Here is a 19,035-nt window from a genome sequence, read left to right on the forward strand (position 1 = left end):
AGAAGTACTTCCTTTTGTCTGTCCTGAATCTTCCAACATTCAGCTTCTTTGAATGTCCACGAGTTCTAGTATTATGAGGGAGAAGAACTTTTCTCTATCCACTTTCTCAATGCCATGCATAATTTTATACACTTCTATCATGTCTCCTCTGACCCGCCTTTTCTCTAAACTAAAAAGCCCCAAATGCTGCAACCTTTCCTCGTAAGGGAGTCGCTCCATCCCCTTGATCATTCTGGTTGCCCTCTTCTGAACCTTTTCCAACACTAGAATATCCTTTTTGAGATGAGGCGACCAGAACTGTACACAGTATTCCAAATGCGGCCGCACCATAGATTTATACAACGGCATTATGATATTGGCTGTTTTATTTTCAATACCTTTCCTAATTATCGCTAGCATGGAATTTGCCTTTTTCACAGCTGCCGCACACTGGGTCGACATTTTCATCGTGCTGTCCACTACAACCCCGAGGTCTCTTTCCTGGTCGGTCACCGCCAGTTCAGACCCCATGAGCGTATATGTGAAATTAAGATTTTTTGCTCCAATATGCATAATTTTACACTTGTTTATATTGAATTGCATTTGCCATTTTTCCGCCCATTCACTCAGTTTGGAGATATCTTTTTGGAGCTCTTCACAATCCCTTTTTGTATCGGCCCCAGGACAGAACCCTGTGGCACTCCACTCGAGACCTCCTTCCAGTCCAAAGCAGAGCCACCGACGACCACTCTTTGAGTACGGTTTTCCAACCAGTTGTGAATCCACCTGACGGTATTTCCATCTAGTCCGCATTTGACCAGTTTGCTAATCAAAAGGTCGTGGGGGACTTTGTCAAACGCTTTGCTGAAATCTAGATAGATGACATCTACAGCATTTCCACCATCTACTAAGCTAGTGACCCGATCAAAAAAAGAGATGAGATTAGTTTGACAAGATTTTTTCTTGACAAACCCATGCTGGCTCCTACTAATCACAGCAATGTCATCTAGATAGTTGCCAATGGACTCTTTTATTATCCGTTCTAATATCTTTCCCGGTATTGAAGTCAGACTGACCGGCCTGTAATTCCCCGGATCTTCTTTTTTACCCTTTAAAAAGAGCGGGATGACGTTTGCCCGTCTCCAATCCTCTGGCACCTCTCCCGTTCTCCAGGATTTCTCAAAGATGATGGCAAGAGGTTCCGAGAGTACATCCGCAAGTTCCTTCAATACTCTGGGATGCAGTTCATCAGGCCCTGGAGATTTGAACTCATTTAGGTTAACTAGGTATTTCCTGACTATCTCCTTATCAATCTCGAACTGCAATCCCGACCCCTTACTGAGATTGCTACCGATGCAAGGTTGCACACTGTTCCCTTTTTGGGAGAAAACGGAGGCAAAATAAACCCTCATATAGATTGCTGTAGTGTGCTTATAAAATTCTCACCAAGGTTCATTTTCAACAAGACTTGGAAAAGGAACTTCCAAAGAACCTCGGTTGCATCAAGGGAAATGATTGCCAACGGCCTCTTTGTACAGTTACCATAGTGTAGTGCATTGAACAACCTGTGTAGTCCTACCCCTTACAACACCTACTTGATCTTGGTGTACGTAAGTTGGGGTCACATTTGCCAATCTGTCAGCTAGTATTGAGCTAAATATTTTTGCATCAATGTTAAATTGGGCGGTATGGCTCCACTGCTTCTCCATTTTTATCCAGTTTTAGTATAACCGTGACATGTGACTATTTCCAAGTATCTGGGATTGCCCCTCCCCTCATTAAAAAGCAGTTCCAATAATGGCATTATTCAGCACCAAATAATTTGTTTAAAAAGTCCAATGTACTCAGTTCCAGGTGACTTTCCCAACCTTAATTTTTGATTGCCCATTCTTTTTCCTCAGTCATGATGGGATCATTAAGTCTCTCTTTATGTTCTGTAGAAATAGTTTCCAGTCCTGCTCACTGTAAATATTCATTTTTATATTTTCATCCACTGATGATTCATAAAATTCCTGAAAGTGCTGTGTAATTTTTTCCTTTGCAAAAGTTCTATTTTCCCCTTCTAGTAGAATGGAGGAGACAACATTCTTTTGTTTCATTTTTTAAGCCTATTCGCCTAGAGTTTTGGATTTTTATTATCAAATTCATAGTATTGCAGAGTGGTTGGTACTGTATTTGTGCTTAAAGCACCATATTCCGACTTTTTCCTTGTTAAAATGTGACATGCCCTCATACTGTTGTTCCTTTTACACTGTCTTCTAGAGATTATTTCATCCAAAAGTAATTTCTTTGTGTTCTCTTGCTTTCCTGAGCCTTCCTCTTTTCTGAAATGAATTTTCCTCTGAGAGCTGCCTTTAAGGTGTCCCAAAGTAGAGCAGGTGGTAATTTAGTAGAGTCAAGTACCTCAACAAACATTTTGATTCCTTCCGCTGCATGATCTGATGCTAGCCTATGCCTAATATTGGTGGACTTCAAATAGGATGAAAGCGAGGAGGAAATTAAAATGTAATTAAGTTCTAGTTTAGAAAACCCCTATTTTTACACATAAAACGTGTTAGCCTCTCTACACAGTCTCTGTGTGTGCTGGAACTGCTTATAAAGATGTTTTAAAATCTTTTTGTTTTTAAGATGTTTTAAGAGTGCTTTTAGTGTTTTGCTTGCCGCCCTGGGCTCCTACGGGGAGGAAGGGCGGGATATAAATTTAATAAATAAATAATAAACAAATACTTAATTGTGTGGTCTAGTCACCAAACATCCACACCTAAGAAAGTGGTCTTTTAGCTTCTCGCCTGAGGGGTTTCCGGGGTGGGATCCTGGGCGGTCCCCTCCCCCGTTTTCTCCATGTTTGGATCAGCAACTACATCCGGCCCCCCATTACTGAGTCCTGCTGAAAACCATCAAATGTCTTCTCAAGGATTTGTGAGCGGGGGAAAGGGGCCAACCGGACTGGACTTCGGAGCCTCCCAGGGAGAACGGCCCCACCTGCCCTGCCCGGCCCTGCCCATCTCTTGCGGCGCCTTCCCTTTGAACAAGACTCGGGAGGGCAAAGCAGGAGCCGCCTGCCTTTTCCGAGCGCCGCCGGAAGGAGAAAAAGACTGCACCCCGGGGGGGGGCGGAATCTGCGCGCGCATCCCAATCTCTGGGATCGAGGCAGAGTGGTTCACCGAATTAACATTCGGCTCTCGCTCGCGGTGGGAGAGAGTCCGCCATGTGCGTGGCAAGGCAGCCTAGGACTTCCGCTTGGTGGACAGTCAGTCGTAAGGCGCTGCTTCCTCCCGCGAGCAGAAGCGCGTCCCTCCACTGGCATCGGGCTGCGGCCTTCAGCCAGGCCACCCCAAGTCCAGCCGTTGGAAAAGGAGTTCCGGAGCACAGGCTGGCCGACGAGGCGGCGTCCTCCCCCTTCCCTTCCCTTTACGCCTTCACTCCTGCCAGGCCAAAAGGCCCGAGCAGTGGGCAGAACCGAGAGAACGACCTCCCCACGTCGACGGAGCCGCTAAAGAGCCGCGAGCGGCCTCCACGCAAGAGCGGAGTTGCACGGGAGCCGGCAGTCGGCGGTGCGATCCCGTTGTTCTTTGGAGGCGGAAGGGCTTCGGCGACGGACCAACATCCGGCGGCGGCCCTCGAGGGAGCGATGCTGGCGTTGCGGACGGCGCGGGGGGTCGCCAGGGGGCTCCTTCTGCGGGAGGTGGGCGAGGGGGGCAAGGGCGCGCCGGGCAGGGAGGCCTCGGGGGGAGTCCGAGCGGTGTCCGTTCTCTTCGGCCCCCAGAGTCGGCTCCCGGAGCATCCCCTAATGCGCTCAAGCGCCGAACTGGGAACGCCTCCCTCCCTCCATTGTGGTTTAAAAGTTTTGTTTGCCTGAATGCGCTTTCCGCCCTGGGCTCCTCCGGGGGGGGGAGAGAAGGGCGGGGGGCGTTTAGTAAAGCAGCACCTGGAGGACCAAAAGTTCCTCCCGCCTCCCCTTGACTGAAGCTGAAGGGGGGGGGGCTAATCTGGAGCCATAAAGGGGGAGGACGACACTCGGGATTTCCTCCCTGAAATGCCACGCTGAGCGCCATCCCAGAAGATGGGCGCCACAGGCATGTAATAAATCAGGAAGATAATACATTCAGGGTAGACAGATAGCCTCTGTTAGGGGAGAAATGGCTGTATACTATAGCCAGCGTGGATTTTTCGCATTCCACAATGTTACACTGAAAATACCCCCATGCCATTCTGATGCTTCCCATAAGCGCATTTCAAAACAAAACTTATAGTCCTGAACTCAGAAACGCTTGCTTAAAAACCATCAAAGTTTTCATGGCGATATGCAAAACAGAGAGAATAGAGAGTTCAAAGTGTAAAAAGAAAAAAAAAAACAGATCCCTTTTGGACTTTTTTCCATCGAGAGTTCTCATAATCTGTTGAAATTCATTAAAAATCATCCATGTTCACAGAGTACCTGTAATCCTATTACTGACCTTGCCCCATACCCTGAGCTTCATCTTCTGCAGTTTAAAAGTTTCAAAAATGCCTGACAGATTTTTAATTAATTTAAGAAATTTTGCATTGAACTAAATGATAGTGTCGGGGATGCTCAGTAAGAACCAACTGTCAGTGTTCTAAAAGCCAGACTCACAGCTGCAGGGCTTGCCTAATTAGGAGGCCACACCCATACCAGACTTTGATTTTCACCTGAGACAGTCATGGCTTCCCCCAGAGAATCCTGGGAAGCGTAGTTTGTGAAGGGTGCTGAGAGTTGTTAGGAGAGGCCCTATTCCCCTCACAAAGATTCAGTGGCCAGAGTGGTTGAACAGTCAGCCCCTCTTCTGGGGATTGTAGCTCTGTGAGGGGAATAGGGCATCTCCTGGCAACTCTCGGCACCCTTCACAAACTACACTTCTCAGGATTGTTTGGGGGAAGCCATGACTCTCTAAAGTGGACTAAAGGTCTGGTGTGGATGTGGCTAGTGACAGCTTCGCTTTAAATTTGGGTGGGAAACTATATGTGCCTGCTGTAGAATAAAAAGGTGGGGAAACCCTGAAAAATAATGATACTGTTTACAAAGTTTTCCTTTTGGAAAGGAAAGGGGATTTCCATCTTCCCAGTGCCCACCCACCCACCCAATCTCCTCTCCCTCCTCCCCCATATGCTCAGAGACACGTTACCAAATTCTTTTGCCTATTAGTGTGTGTGTATATATATATGTGTGTGTGTGTGTGTCCATCTGTCTTTCTATCTTGACACAGACCACCTTTTGGTTGAAACACTGGGATGGGCCCTGGCATGGATGGGTGTGAAGGGACACAGGAGCACCTCTCCCTTGCCTACACGCCACTTGGGATTCTTTATCATGGTAGTTGAGTCTATATACATTCTCAACCCTGTTCCCCCAAATGTCTTTGCAGAGCTGCAGGCGGCCAGTGCCCACAATACGGTTGGCTAGGGTGCCACAGAGATGGTCCTCCAGCCTGCCCATGAACACTGTGATCCTCTTCGTACCCCAGCAGGAAGCATGGGTGGTGGAGCGCATGGGCAAGTTCCATCGCATCCTGGAGCCAGTAAGGAGCAGTTTTGCTTTCAATAATCGGGGTAGGGGTATGTGAATCTGCAACAGGTGATGTTAAGGAAGTAGCGGGGAGCCAGCTGGGTTTTAAATCTGCAGCCTAGCTTTCAAAAGCTACTTTTTTAGAGTTGCAACTTTCCCATGCAGACAAAAAGCCAAAAAACAGAAGACTGACAGTGTGTAGGCCTCTATTCTGAAAAAGGAAAGAAAACTGAATATCAAACAGATACCTGGAGCTGGGCTTTCAGGCCATCTGCTGTCTTCATTCTAGTGACGGTGCCATGGCTTGTTGAAGCAGAAAAACTTGAAAAAATGGCATAACATCACAGATCAAGTAGAAATCACAGGTTTGACTGGTATCAGAGAGTGGGATTTGGCTGATAGAGGAGCCCCTGTGGGTGACTTGGGAGTCCGCCTTGGGGACTGTGGTTTGCGGATTCTAGTTTTATCTGCCATTTGGCATTTTTTGCAAGTCTGTAATTTAGTTGGTCTATTGTGAGTAGATTTGTATGTGCGTGTGTGTGTTTAGTTGTCAGTAGGTGGTGGTAATAGGGCCTCTTAGGCCTTGCTTCACCATAAAACCCCAGAAGAAGAAGAGAGTGTGGGGTCATCATTAATGAAAGGAAAAGGTCCTGTAGTCTCTTTAAAGAAACATACATGCAGAGACTAAGCTACATGACATGGTTCCATGTTTGATGTGACTTGAAAAGAAAAGAAAAACAAATGGCAGTGGGTGAGTTTCCAGGCAGGATAGTTGCATGCAGGGAGAAGTTGATCTGGCCCTCCCATGCTATTTTCCTACTGAAAATCACCCCTGAAGCTTCAGGCTGGAAAATAGCGGCTTCAAAGGGGCAATGTTTAGCAGGAAAACCGTGGGATTGAAGGGCCAGCCACTGCTGCATAGACATGCATCAGCTGTATCCGCATGAATAACTGGGGATCTTTGGGAGAGGATCCTTGCCACACCTGCTCCTGTAACCCCAGGGAGTAAGTTTGTTTGTTTTTTCTTTATATGAATTCTTACCTGCCCTTCACCAAAGGGTGCCAGGATTTGTTATGGCGATGTAATTATATTATTACAAGTAAAGGAAGTAAAAAAGTGTGTATAAAATTATAAAAACAGAAAAACAATTACCAGCAAAAGCAGTACAGTGTACATTAAACAAAACTGAAGAGGCAGGTCCCACAAAATTACGTTAAATGTCAGCTGCCACCACAAGGAGGTGCATCTTCAGCATACAACAAAAGCTGTATACTGAAGACACTAGGTGTTCTGCAATTTAGGTGCTACCTCCTAGCCAGCCATTGACCACACTTCTGAAAGTGGCAGAATGACCAAAGGGACCGCCTCTGCTGATCTTAACACCCAAGAAGGTCTGTAAGGATGGAGATGATTTTTCAGATCTTTGATCATAAGAAGAGCTTGCTGGATCAGGCCAGTGGCCCGTCTAGCCCAGCATCTTGTTCTCACAGTGGCCAAGCAGATGTCCCAGTGGAAAGCCAGCAAGCAGGACCTGAGTGCAAGAGCACTGTCCCCTCCTGCGGTTTCCAGCCATCGGTGTTCAGAAGCATCCTGCCTCTGACTGTGGATGCAGAGCATAGCCATCATGGCTAGTAGCCGTTGATAGGCTTATCCTTCCTGCATTTGTCTAATCCTCTTTTAAAGCCTTCAAAGTTTGTGGCCATCACTGCCTTTTGTGGGAGTGAATTCCATAGTTTACACATGCCTGTTTGGAGCCTAAGTAGTTTAGGGTTTTAAACATCAGCGTGAGCACCTTAAATTGGTCCTGGAAACAAACTGGCAGCAAGTGCAGCTGTTATGAAACAGGAGTTATATGAGCTCTAGATGGAACCCTTTCCAGTAACCTGCCTGCTGCATTTTGGACGAGTTGAAGTTTCCAAGTTGCTTCAACGGCAGCCCCAGGTAGAGCTCATTGCAATAGTTGGGCTGGTGGTGGGTGAAAGATGTCAAATGCTGGATGTGACCTGACCCTTAGCATAGTCCATATTTTCCAGTAGTATTCCGAGTTTCTGATCCTGAGTACACGAAGAGTAAGTCCAACTGAAAAACCTTTGTGTAAGCACACATAGGATTTGGCTGCAAAGTTTTCAGCTGAGGGCTTGGGTTCTGTCCTAATTCTGAGGTAATACAGGGGGCTTCATCCCTCTTTGGTGCTGTCTCTTGGCGTTGGTGCTGACTCTCTGGAACGCGTTTCGCTGCTTCCTTCGATGTCCAACAGATGGAGTCCCTGCTTCTCAGACTCCCGCGTTTCAGTAAGAGGAGAAATGCTAGCTCTTAAGAGATTGATCCTGGGTATGTTTACTGTCAGGCTGGTCCCCTTGGGGTTCAGTGGGGCAGGCTTCTTAGTGAGTGTGGTTAAGATTGCAGCCTGAGACGGCTGCAGTGCCCTTGTTATAAAATACATAGATCCAGGCGGTTCTTAAGCAGTTCCCTACAGAGAACTTCATGCTCTGTGGGCTGTTCAGCATGGCTGGGGAGCCCAGGGTGGGCCCTCCATATGTTGTTGGACTAGAGTTCCCATCATCCCTCACCACTGTCCATGCTGGCTGGGCACCATGGGAGTTGGAATCATACACGGTCTGGAGGGCCACAAGTTCCCCACCCCCTGGCTTTTAGAGAATTGGGCAATCTGAGATAGTTGAATATATGGAGAAAGAGGTTGCTGTTCTGAAGAAAGACTTTTCCCTTTGCTGCTGACCCTTGCCAGGGACTGAACTTCCTCATCCCGCTCCTGGATCGTATCCGTTATGTGCAAAGCCTCAAAGAAATTGTCATCAACGTGCCAGAGCAGTCGGCTGTTACCCTTGGTGAGAATATCCGGTTGGTGGGGAGGGCAGGAGCAGAGGGGCAAGGCGGGGCTGGCACTGAATGGGCCAGGGAATGGATGGCGTACGTGGCGGTGCAGCTCCTGGGCCAGCATAGCCTCCCCCTTAATGCCAGGTAGCCCCACGCCCATTGTTGAATTGGACTGCCGCCTTTGCTAGCAGAGTTATGTTGTCTTGCCTTGCATCACCACACGTGTGAGCCCAGAGTGCTCTCTGTCCTTTTTCATTCAAGGACTTTGCAGCTGAACTGAGCTCCTTCAACGAGTGTCCGTCAGATGTCCGCAGAGCACAAACATAAACAGAGGGGTTCACTTTCACATACCTTGCTTATGGATCTTGGAGTTCAGACTCTAAAAGTCTTGAGAACTCAAGTGCCCGAGGTCTAGCAAGACGTCAGGGCAGATGAGCCACTGGTGGCCAAAGGCATGGCCTGGTCTGCTGTGACAGTCTCCAAAGAGATGCAGAAGGATCTGCTGCAAGAGGACAGCGGAGGAGGCATGAGAGCATTCAAGGCTCCCTGACCTGAGAGAATGTTGCTGGCTGGTGTAAATCATTTAGAAAGGGGGTGCAGAACCGGCCAGTGTTGCTTGTCATTGATCTCTGTAATTAATGGGGGTTCTTCTGCCATTCACCATTTTCTATCTGCAGATTCCTTTACTACAATATTATTTGTAGTGTTTGCAAAGAAATCAATAGCGTTCTTCTAAGAAGGATCCACACACCCCTTTCTGAAGCAGCCTTGCCCAGTTCTTAATCCTTCTCAAGCAAAGAGAGGGCTAGATGCTTAAATGGATTGCATTTCTCCCTCGCTTTTCCTTCTGCATTTTTGGGAGACCTTTGATGTTGTGGGTTGGCTTTGGTTGGGAAAACTCTTGTCTGAATGTGTGCCGTTTGAGTAAATATCCTTGCTGCCTTCTGTCTCAGCTGCTGAGCCTTCTCAAGGAAGGTGGCACCTCCCTCTTCTTCCTCTGAAATCGTTGCTTGTATTATTGCAGATAACGTGACCCTCCAGATAGATGGTGTCCTCTACTTGCGCATCATGGACCCTTACAAGGTACCACCTCCTATGGCACGGGGGGATCTGGAGGCTGGGAACAGACTTTGGCCCTCTGGTGCACAACAGAGGATTCCTTTTGACCGCCTCGGGTTTATTGCTGTTATCCAGGTGCAAGTTGGAGGGTGGGTGTAGAAGAGAGGGTGAGACATGTCAAGGGACTGCTGCTTCACTTGATGGGCTCTTCTGGGGCCAGGAAGGGAGACTTTTTCCCTTGTACTTCAGCAGCTGCCCATGGCCCTTGACGATGTCCAGGCCCTGGGGTTGGGGGCCAGAGGAGTTTGCAGTAGTCAGGGCTGCCTTCCCTCCCCTCCTCCAGCTTCTTACCTCTTACTTTTTCTTCCAGGCGAGTTATGGAGTGGAGGATCCAGAGTATGCTGTCACCCAGCTGGCCCAGACCACCATGCGATCTGAGCTGGGCAAACTCTCCCTTGATAAAGTCTTCCGGGTGAGCAACAGCAGGCGGGGCCTAGGGGTGTTTGGGGTGTGTGTGTGGGGGGACTGGGACTGTATAGCACTGGGGAGAGTGGGAGGAGGCTGGGTTTCTGGGGGAGCTCACAGGCTGTCATTACTGAATGATGTAAGGAGGGTCAGCTGTGCTGTGGGGGTCCCGTGGGGCACAACCTGGATGGATTGGGGAGTGAGGGGGATCACCTGCTGTGAGCCATCCGGGGCATGAAACGGCAGGTGCAAGAGGTGACCAAATCTGGGGATAGGCAGAGCAGGAGACCTGCGCCCAGGGAGGAAGTACTGGAAAGGCTTAGGGAGAGTCTGCGACTCAGTGGTAGAGCTCATACTTTGCACGCAGGAGGTTCTGGGTTCAGCCACCGGCATCTCCAGTTGAAAAAGGATCATTTGTGGGTGATGAGGAAGACCGTCTGCCTGGAGAGCCATTGCTGCCGGTCAGAGCAGACAGCACTGTGCCAGATGGCCAAATGGCCCGGCCTGGGGAAAGGCAGCTTCCTGTGTTCTTAGGCCTCAGTTGGTGTCCGTGTGCCTGTTCCCTGCACAGGAGCGTGAATCCCTCAACTCCAGCATTGTGGACGCTATTAACCAGGCCTCAGACTACTGGGGCATCCGGTGCCTGCGCTATGAGATCAAGGACATCCACGTGCCGCCTCGCGTCAAGGAGTCGATGCAGATGCAGGTCTGTGTGCCTTCCTGGAGGGAGGTCCCTCCCCTCCGGGTGGCCTGATTCCAGGGGACGGGGCAGGCTGGTGTTTCTTCCTCTCCCTGTGTTTCTGGCTCAGCCCATTCTCTCTGGACTGGCTGGGCAGTGGCTGTAGCTGAAACGGTGGCTGCATCTGTCCCAGGGATGCTACAGGGTGGGCTGGTGGTGCATTTCAGCTCCATGCAGTGCAGAGGTTTCTTCTCTCCATCTAGCACCTTTTGAAGGGCCGTCACATGGTGTAATCCACCTCCTCGCAATGTCTGCAAAACAGCACTTTTTTGTCGGACATGGGGAGGGGGGACCATGTGTTCTCTCAAGTCATATTTTGCCCCCGAAGATCCTGGGGGGAGCAGCAGTGGCGCAAGCTGAACGACCGTGCCGAGGGCCCCTCTGCACGTAGACACCCCGTGCCTGGGGCTCCTGGCCTTGGGCACCGGCGGGCTTTTCTGCCATGAGGTGGAAGGTCCCTGCAAAGCGCTGGCTTCTCTTCCAGGTGGAGGCCGAGAGGCGCAAGCGGGCGACCGTGCTGGAGTCGGAAGGGACCCGGGAGTCGGCCATCAACGTAGCCGAGGGGCGGAAACAGGCGCAGATCTTGGCCTCTGAAGCAGACAAAGCGGAGCAGGTCAACCAAGCTGCCGGTAAAAGGAGGGAGGGAGGGAGGCTGCCAAGTCTTGGGGGTGCTGGTCAGGTGAATGTTGGGGGAGCAGGAGGGGAGTCTGAGCAGCTGGGCGTGGGCGGGGAGATGGCACTGCTTATTACAGGTCCTGCTTATGGGCTTCTGACTGGGGCACAGGCTGGCAGCTGTGAGGACAGGGCGTTGGGGCAAGATCAGCCTCCTTTGTCCTGATGCAGCGGCAGGGCTCTTCCAGTGTTCTCAGCTGGACAGTGGGAAGAAGAATTGCGAACTGGGAGATGTGGAGCAGGCATGGCGGTTCGTCTGCCTAGCTCTTACCTGAGCGGCCTTGAGGTCTAGAAAGTTGATGTTGAAGGCAGAGAAATGAGATTTTTCTGAATGTTGCTTTTACAGAGAATGGCAGATCCCAAGCCACCAAAGATGATATTGCCCCACCTGTCCAGCAGAACCCTTTCCCCTCTTTCTGCTTGGACATCTTCTGCTCTTTCAAGACGGTTTGGCTTCTTTCCCTCCTAGCTCCTATGTTGTGGGGGTGAATGTGAAGCCACGGGAGTCCAGAATGATTGGGGTGAGGTTTCTGGTGGAGGACGTTGCTTTGCTGCTGTGAGCTGAGCTTTTTGGGATGTGTCTGTTCTTGGGGCTCCCCTGGAACTGCCTGACAGCTCTTTGCTTCTTTTCCCAGGGGAGGCCAAGGCCATTCTGGTGAGGGCTCAGGCCAAGGCAGAAGCAATCCGCGTTGTGGCAGCTGCTCTGGCAGAGCAGGTGAGGGAGGGGATCTTGGGGAAGGTGGTGGCTGGCCAGGAACAGCACCTGCCTGGAGGCCCCTTGGGATGGCGATTCCCAGCATGCGGTTGTTGTGTTCGGGGGGCGGCCTCTCCCAAGGCTTTGCAGCCGACGTCTGGCTGAGTTGCTGCCCTGGGCTCCTTTGGGAGGAAGGGCAGGATATAAACTTAATAAATAAAATAAATATGTTTTTGCCTGGGGATGCAGCAAGCAAAGGGAGGATGGAGGTGGCTGTTTATTTAGGCAGAACCCTGACACTGAAATCTTGTGCTTGCTCTCATTGCTCTTCAACGTGTGGCCCCTTAGATCACAAATATGTCTCCTTTCACAGTTTCTTTTACTTAAGCATGTCCATCTCACCCAGCTGTGTCCTCTGTGCACTTCACAGTTTAAAATAAACAAAATGCAACCAACTCTCCTAAAAATATCCATATGTAAGAGCAACACTAGACAAATTATGGAAAATCAACGTAAAAACCATAACACCACAATAAAAACAGGACACAGCACTTAAAGGCAGCAAATGTCAGACAAAAGAGTTCTAAGGACTGAAAGTACAGAATTTTAAAAGCCTGGGAGCAAAGAAGTCTTCACTTGGCATCATATTTGTTTTTTTAATGTGGTGCCAGGAGAACCTCTCTGGCAAGAGCATTCCATAGCTGGGGTGCCACCACCCAGAAGGCCCTCTTCTCCTCCTCAGATGGGGTAAGTTGGAGAAGTGCCTCTGACAAAGACTTTAAGGGCTGGGCAAGTGCATAAGGGAGGAAGCAACCCTTCAAGTATCCTGGCCCCCCGGCCATTTCGGGCTTTCCAGGCTAATGCCAGCACTGGGAGCCAGTGCAGATGTTAAAGCACTGGGGTGATATACTGACATCTGCCAGTCTCCTCCCTCCCCCACTTTGTTTTGAGGCCAGCTGCTCTTTCTGGATTGTCTTCAAAGGCAGCCCCGTGGATAACATGTTGCAGTAATCCAACTGTGAGGTTACCAGAGCACGGGTACCTGTTGTAAGGCTGTCTGTGTCCAGTAGGGTCGAAGTTGGTAGATCTCCCTAGGAAGTATTCTTCATGCAGTGCATAATTAAACTATGGAGGCAGCGATTGCCGCCAACGTAGGTGGCTTCAAAAGAGGATTAGACTAATTCATGGAGGAGACTTCTTTCAGCAGCTAGTAGCCATGACAGTTACGCAGCTAGTAGCCGTGACAGTTATGCTCTCTCCGCTGTTGGAGGCAGAATGCTTCTAAATTCCACTTGCTAGAAACTGTTGTTGTGGGTTTCCCATTCAGACATCTGATTGGCCACTGTTGGAACAGGATGCTGGACTAGATGGCCCCCCTTTGGCCTGACCCACCAGGCTCCTCTGTTGTTCTTATGCCTAAGTTAATAAAAGACAATACAATTTGAAACCACAAATATATATTTGTATATGCCACTGAGGTCCCCATGCCTGCAGTGACAGCTGGATCTAAGAGCACCCCCAGACTTACGAACCTGTGCAGCACTGTCTGAGACAGGTTGAAGTCCTAACTGGGCAGGGCAGCCCAACAGCCACAGTGCCTCCATCTTGCCTAGATTAAGCCTGAAATTGCCTGAACAACCTCTTTCTTGTAAACGCACAGGATTGAAGGTCCTCATGTTTTCCCTTTCATCCTATAGCTATTCAGAGTCCTTATAAGTCAGATGTTGCTCTCACCTAAGTTTGCACAGCCTCCAACAGCAGTTCATCTGCAGGCCATAGTGGAAATCCAACTCAACACTCCTTTAAGATTGAGGATGCATCGGGAAAAATAATGGGCGTTCCACAGCGAATTGTCTTTACAATGTTTCTTAAAGTATTTATTTTCTCTTTATACATTCAGTGTGTATTTATACGCATGTATCCGGCTTCAGCCAGTAAATCAGAACCGTATAGGTCGGGGTCAAAGTCCTGACTGGTTACAAGCACATAATGGCATTCATAATGCTTACTGTTGCTTTTGTTACTGTTGTTATGCGCCTTCAAGTCAGTCATGACTTATGGCGACCCTGTGAATCAATGACCTCCAAGAGCATCTGTCATCAACCACCCTGCTCAGATCTTGGAAGTTCAGGTCTGTGGCTTCCTTTAGGGAATCGAACTGTTGCCTTAGCCAGTAGCAATGTTATGTATTCTACCTCTAATATTATGTATATTAGTATACAAAATATTATATCAGTATACATTGCAGAATACAGTTAACATACCTGAAAGTATAAGGTTCTGTTAGTTCCCATTTATACATGTATACAGGTTACATTGCAGTATTTGTGAAGTTGTAGTGAAAGGAACCAGCATCAAAGAAGTTTCATTTCCTTGTTAGCTCATTTCAATACATTTCTATCTCTTACCTGGAAAGAAATTGAATTGTGGGGGGCAAACCTCTGGCTAGCAACAGCATAGCAGCAGTACATTGGACCAAATCTGAAAGACTGGTGCCAGCTGCAGAAAACCCTCTCTCTTTTATAGGGTTGTCTCAAGGCTATAGCCTTGCTTAACAGCTGTGACTTTGGCTGTCCCCTTATCAGCTGCTGCCTCTGTGCCGCCTGCTAGAGACGGCAAGTGGGACCTGCTAACCTGTTCATCAACAACCAGTCAACTCAACCAGAAGTAGGTGTTGTCCACATCATATAAGGAGCTTCCTCCTGTGGCTCCTACATGTTGGCTCCTTTGTTTGTATTAGTAAGAGGACATTGGCCGACTGCCCAGAACTAGACAAAGGAGAGTGGAGCAGAAAAGCTTTTCCAGTTTACTTTATAAGACTTGACCGGATACTATAAAGAGGTCTGCATACCTGGATACATAATTATTATTATCATTTATTACATTTATACCCCGCCTTTCTTTTCATGATAGAAACCCAAGGCAGCTTACATATACTTCCCAAGTGGTCTCCCATCCAGGCGCTGACCAGATCAGGGAGCTGGCCTTATGTGCCCTCAGACCATAGCCTGGGATCATATTATATGCAAAGATGTATCACTGAACACTAAAGTCAGGATCATTCAGACCATGGTATTCCCGATCTCTATGTATGGATGTGAAAGTTGGACAGTGAAATAGGCGGATAAGAGAAAAATCAACTCATTTGAAATGTGGTGTTGCAGGAGAGCTTTGTGCATACCATGGACCGCGAAAAAGACAAATAATTGGGTGTTAGAACAAATTAAACCAGAACTATCACTAGAAGCTAAAATGAGGAAACTGAGGTTATCATACTTTGGACACATCATGAGAAGACATGATTCACTAGAACAGACAATAATGCTGGGGAAAACAGAAGGGAGCAGAAAAAGAGGAAGGCCAAACAAGAGATGGATTGATTCTGTAAAGGAAGCCACAGACCTGAACTTACAAGATCTGAACAGGGTGGTTCATGACAGATGCTCTTGGAGGTTGCTCATTCATAGGGTCGCCATAAGTTGTAGTCGACTTGAAGGCACATAACAACTTTAGGATATTCTGTACTTTAGGATAAATACATACCTTATGAAGACTCTTAGATGGGAAATTTGCATACATTAAACATGAAGCCAGCCCATAACAGATCTTAGTTTATTGGCCCTCATCCGGTCCATTACCAAGCACAGGCTTCCTTGTGTCCCCAGAAGGTTCTTTTGGAACGGGGGGGGGGGAGGTGGCCGTGCTTGGCCAGCTTGAAGAGGAGTTTGCAGGTGGGAAGTCAGGTGCTGAACTCCCTCTTGTTCAGCCAGCATCAGCCCCCCATACTCCACAGGCCAGGGATGGTGTGCTTGTTCCCGGTGTTATGACACATCATGCACACACAATCCTCACGGCTGCGGCTTCTGCCAGGGTAGGAGTCTCTGTTGTTGGTAGAAATCCCCTCCTCGTTGGCTAGACTCCAAATCCTCGTAGGTCACACACAGGCACCCTACTTTACAAACACAAATTTCTCAGACGTCATAGTAACAGATTCCGTTCAGTGTGGAACGTGCCAACATATTCTGTCCTGAAGAATTGTCTGCCTTTTCATCTCGCCTGGGAAAGAGGAGAGAAAAGTCCTTGGATTACAAAGCAAACTCTGGCAGTGGCTTTGTTTGGGTTTTTTTTCATATACATTTTATTTATTTATTTTCTTTACAGAAATCTTTAGGTAAAGCCTCGTACATATATCAGTCCAACAACAACACAATTCAACATAAACAATATTTAACAAAAATCTAGAAATAAAAGAGGAGCAATATCTCTTGAGGAACATGTCCAAAACCAGAACCCATCTATTGATCAGTTTATAGGAAGATGTCACACGTAAATCTCCTATGAAGTAGTTTCCGTAGTTATATTTGTTTCCAAATCTGCCAGGCTTCCATGGGCGGGCGATGCCCAAACGAGTGTTTGGAAGTATGTTCAATAGATGAATGCCAAGCTATATAGAAAGAGTCTGGTGCCTCTTTTCCTTGTTTTTTTTTTGGGGGGGGGTTGGCCTGTTCCTCCAAAATGATGCCCTCTGTTACGCTCAGTTGAAAGTGAGTTCTGCTCCTGGAACGCTCCCCCCCTTTGCTGTGCCCATCTGCTCTCTTACTCCCTCCCTCCCTCCTCTCTCTCTCTCTCTCTCTCTCCCTCCCAGAACGGCAACGCTGCAGCTTCGCTGTCAGTGGCTGAGCAGTACGTGTCTGCTTTCTCTAAGCTGGCAAAAGAGACCAACACCATCCTCCTGCCGTCCAGCACAGGAGACATCACCAGCATGGTAGCCCAGGTCAGTTTGGACGCATGCAAGGGAGCAGGTGGCTGGCGTGGGACCTGCGACAGGCAGCAGAGGAATCCTCTGGGCATTGTAGGATGGCAAAGGGCACGAGCCTGCAGGGATGGAGACGCAAGGGCCTTTCAGCCATAAGGAAGTAGCAGAGGATTCTTGCACATTCTAAGAGGAGCAAGGTGCCTATTAGGTGGTGATACTTCCTTGGCTCACAAGGGAGCGAGTATCTGTTGAAGGGGCTGCCCTTCCTTGTAGCAGGAGCCTCCATTAGGTGACTTGCAGCCTGATCCCATCCAGAGCTTAGCATGTCTCACCCTATTGAAGTCAGCGGCCTTAAGCATATACCAAGCTTGTATGTATGATGGTGCTGGTGGGAAAAGGCAGTGCTGGCAAGCATTGGCTGGGCAGTTGGCTTTGGACCTGCGAGTTGAGTCTGCTGCTCACCTGACCATTTACTTCAGGGATCACTTTACCCCATAAGTGCCGACTCAGTTACTTCCATCTGCAGAGCCTGGACTCTTACGAATGCCACACATTCCCCATTCTGCATTGGTAAGGAGTCATCCCTTTGGTGTGGCAGCACGTGTAATAATAATAATAATAATAAACTTAATTTTTGTGTTGCCTATCTGGCCGAAGCCACTCTAGGCGACGTACAAACTAAAATTCAGTAAATTACAATACAATACAGATCAAATACAATAAAGTCAGTACGATCATTAATCACAGCAGCATGAAATCAGTTAGGGCGATCAATAGATAATAAAATATCCCAAAAAAGTTAGCCCTCCCCGGAATTCCTGAAGGCCTGTCCAAAAAGCCAAGTTTTTAATGCCTGGCGGAATATATCCAGGGAAGGGGCATGGCGAAGATCGAACGGGAGGGAGTTCCAGAGAGTGGGGGCCACCACTGAAAATGCCCTTTCTCTAGTCCCCACCAACCTAGCTGTTTCCGTTGGTGGGACTGAGGAGGCCCTGCGTGGCTGATCTGGTTGGAACTCCCTGCCTGTTGATATTAGGCAGGTGCCATCATATCCTTTTAGATGCCTGCTGAAAACGTCTCTTTCAGCAGGCCTATGCAGACACATGATTTGGTTATATCTGTTCTGAAATGTGTTTCAGATGTTTTATTCTTATTCTTAGACATTTTTGACAGTCTTTAGATGTTTTAATTTTGTTTTGCAATTGAACTTTTATTACATATGTGTGTGGTACCCTGAGCTCCTTTGGGAGGAAGGGCAGAATATAAATTTGATAAAATAGATAAATGGCGTAGACAGAAACTCTCTCCCAGACTCTGTTTCCCAGTTTGTGGGTCACTGGGTGGGTGAGCTCAGGATGAGCCGTTCTGCAGAAGGCAAAGCAGCCTAAAGCCAGGAGTGCTAGGTAGAGTTCGGGCAGATTCCTCCAGCTCTATCTGCATCCTTGTGTTGTGCTTGCCATGTGAGTGAGCGTGTGGCTCTTCCCTGACCTTGCTGTCTCTGTTTTCTCTCCAGGCAATGGGGATCTACAGCTCCCTCAGCAAGCCTCAGCCCCTGAAGGCCACGGAAGCCACGGCTCCTCCCTCCACCCTCCAGGGACAGCAGCCCTCAATCACAGAGTACTCTGAGCAGGAGCAGCCAACTGCCAGCTGACAGAGAAGCCTGCGGGCACGGAGCACAGGGATGCCCCCTCCTCCATGCCTGCCGTGGGTGGACCTTGCAGCCCCCTGACCTTTGACTCTTGCCCTTCCCACTTTGCTTTATTTTCTAATTTGGATTTAATCATGTAATAAAAGGAGGTAGCCAGGGGCCCAGCGTGTGGTCTTGTGTGGTAGCAGCGCATGGGAACATTTCTCTCTTCGATTGGGGTTTTCAATTACACAAAGAGAAAAGGTCTAGACTTGCCTGCCAAAAACCAGCTGAGGGAGCAAAGGGCCTGCCTGCAGACGAGAAGGGATTGGGCTAGAAATGTGGCCCCTTGTCTTCAGGAGGGATTAGGAGCGTGGTAGCTTCAGGCCAAGGGCAGGTCCACTCTGCTCCCTCGTGATTTCCATCGGAGGGAGAAAGGTGATTGTTTCCTCTTTGTCCTGCCTGCCCCTTTGGTCTAGGGAGGCAGCCTCCATTATCTCTTACCCCCCTCAGTGTGCCTGCTGCGGTGTGGCACCAGGGGCTGAGCTGTGACTGTCAGCTGGAGTTCATTGCACCAAGACGGAGAGCTGCTGGTTGAGGCTTGTTGCTCAGTTCTAGTCCTGTGCCTCTCCTTGGTGCCATCTGCTGAGTCAAATACTGGGTGCTCGACATTCCAGGATCTGC

The 19,035-nt window shown here is 48.7% G+C and overlaps 1 protein-coding gene across 1 annotated transcript; it reads left to right on the top strand.

The window, feature by feature from the left end:
* Window positions 1-3,154: 3,154 nt before the first annotated feature.
* Window positions 3,155-18,531, top strand: STOML2 (stomatin like 2). Its single transcript, XM_061612879.1, has 10 exons — window positions 3,155-3,664; window positions 5,364-5,516; window positions 8,251-8,350; window positions 9,364-9,422; window positions 9,769-9,870; window positions 10,435-10,569; window positions 11,087-11,231; window positions 11,910-11,989; window positions 16,614-16,742; window positions 18,238-18,531. The coding sequence occupies exons 1-10, from the start codon at window positions 3,188-3,190 to the stop codon at window positions 18,373-18,375; spliced, it is 1,518 nt and encodes a 505-aa protein (XP_061468863.1). The 5' UTR covers window positions 3,155-3,187; the 3' UTR covers window positions 18,376-18,531.
* The last annotated feature ends 504 nt before the right edge of the window (window positions 18,532-19,035 follow it).

The sequence above is a fragment of the Rhineura floridana genome, chromosome 1 (assembly GCF_030035675.1).
Source record: "Rhineura floridana isolate rRhiFlo1 chromosome 1, rRhiFlo1.hap2, whole genome shotgun sequence".
Lineage (NCBI taxonomy): Eukaryota > Metazoa > Chordata > Lepidosauria > Squamata > Rhineuridae > Rhineura > Rhineura floridana.

Excerpts from the sequence above, each read along its gene's own strand:
- STOML2 (XM_061612879.1), top strand. The coding sequence starts at position 3,188 with ATGTGCGTGGCAAGGCAGCCTAGGACTTCCGCTTGGTGGACAGTCAGT. Across the intron at positions 3,665-5,363 it reads GGGGGCTCCTTCTGCGGGAG|AGCTGCAGGCGGCCAGTGCC; the intron begins GTGGGCGAGGGG and ends ATGTCTTTGCAG. Across the intron at positions 8,351-9,363 it reads GCAGTCGGCTGTTACCCTTG|ATAACGTGACCCTCCAGATA; the intron begins GTGAGAATATCC and ends GTATTATTGCAG.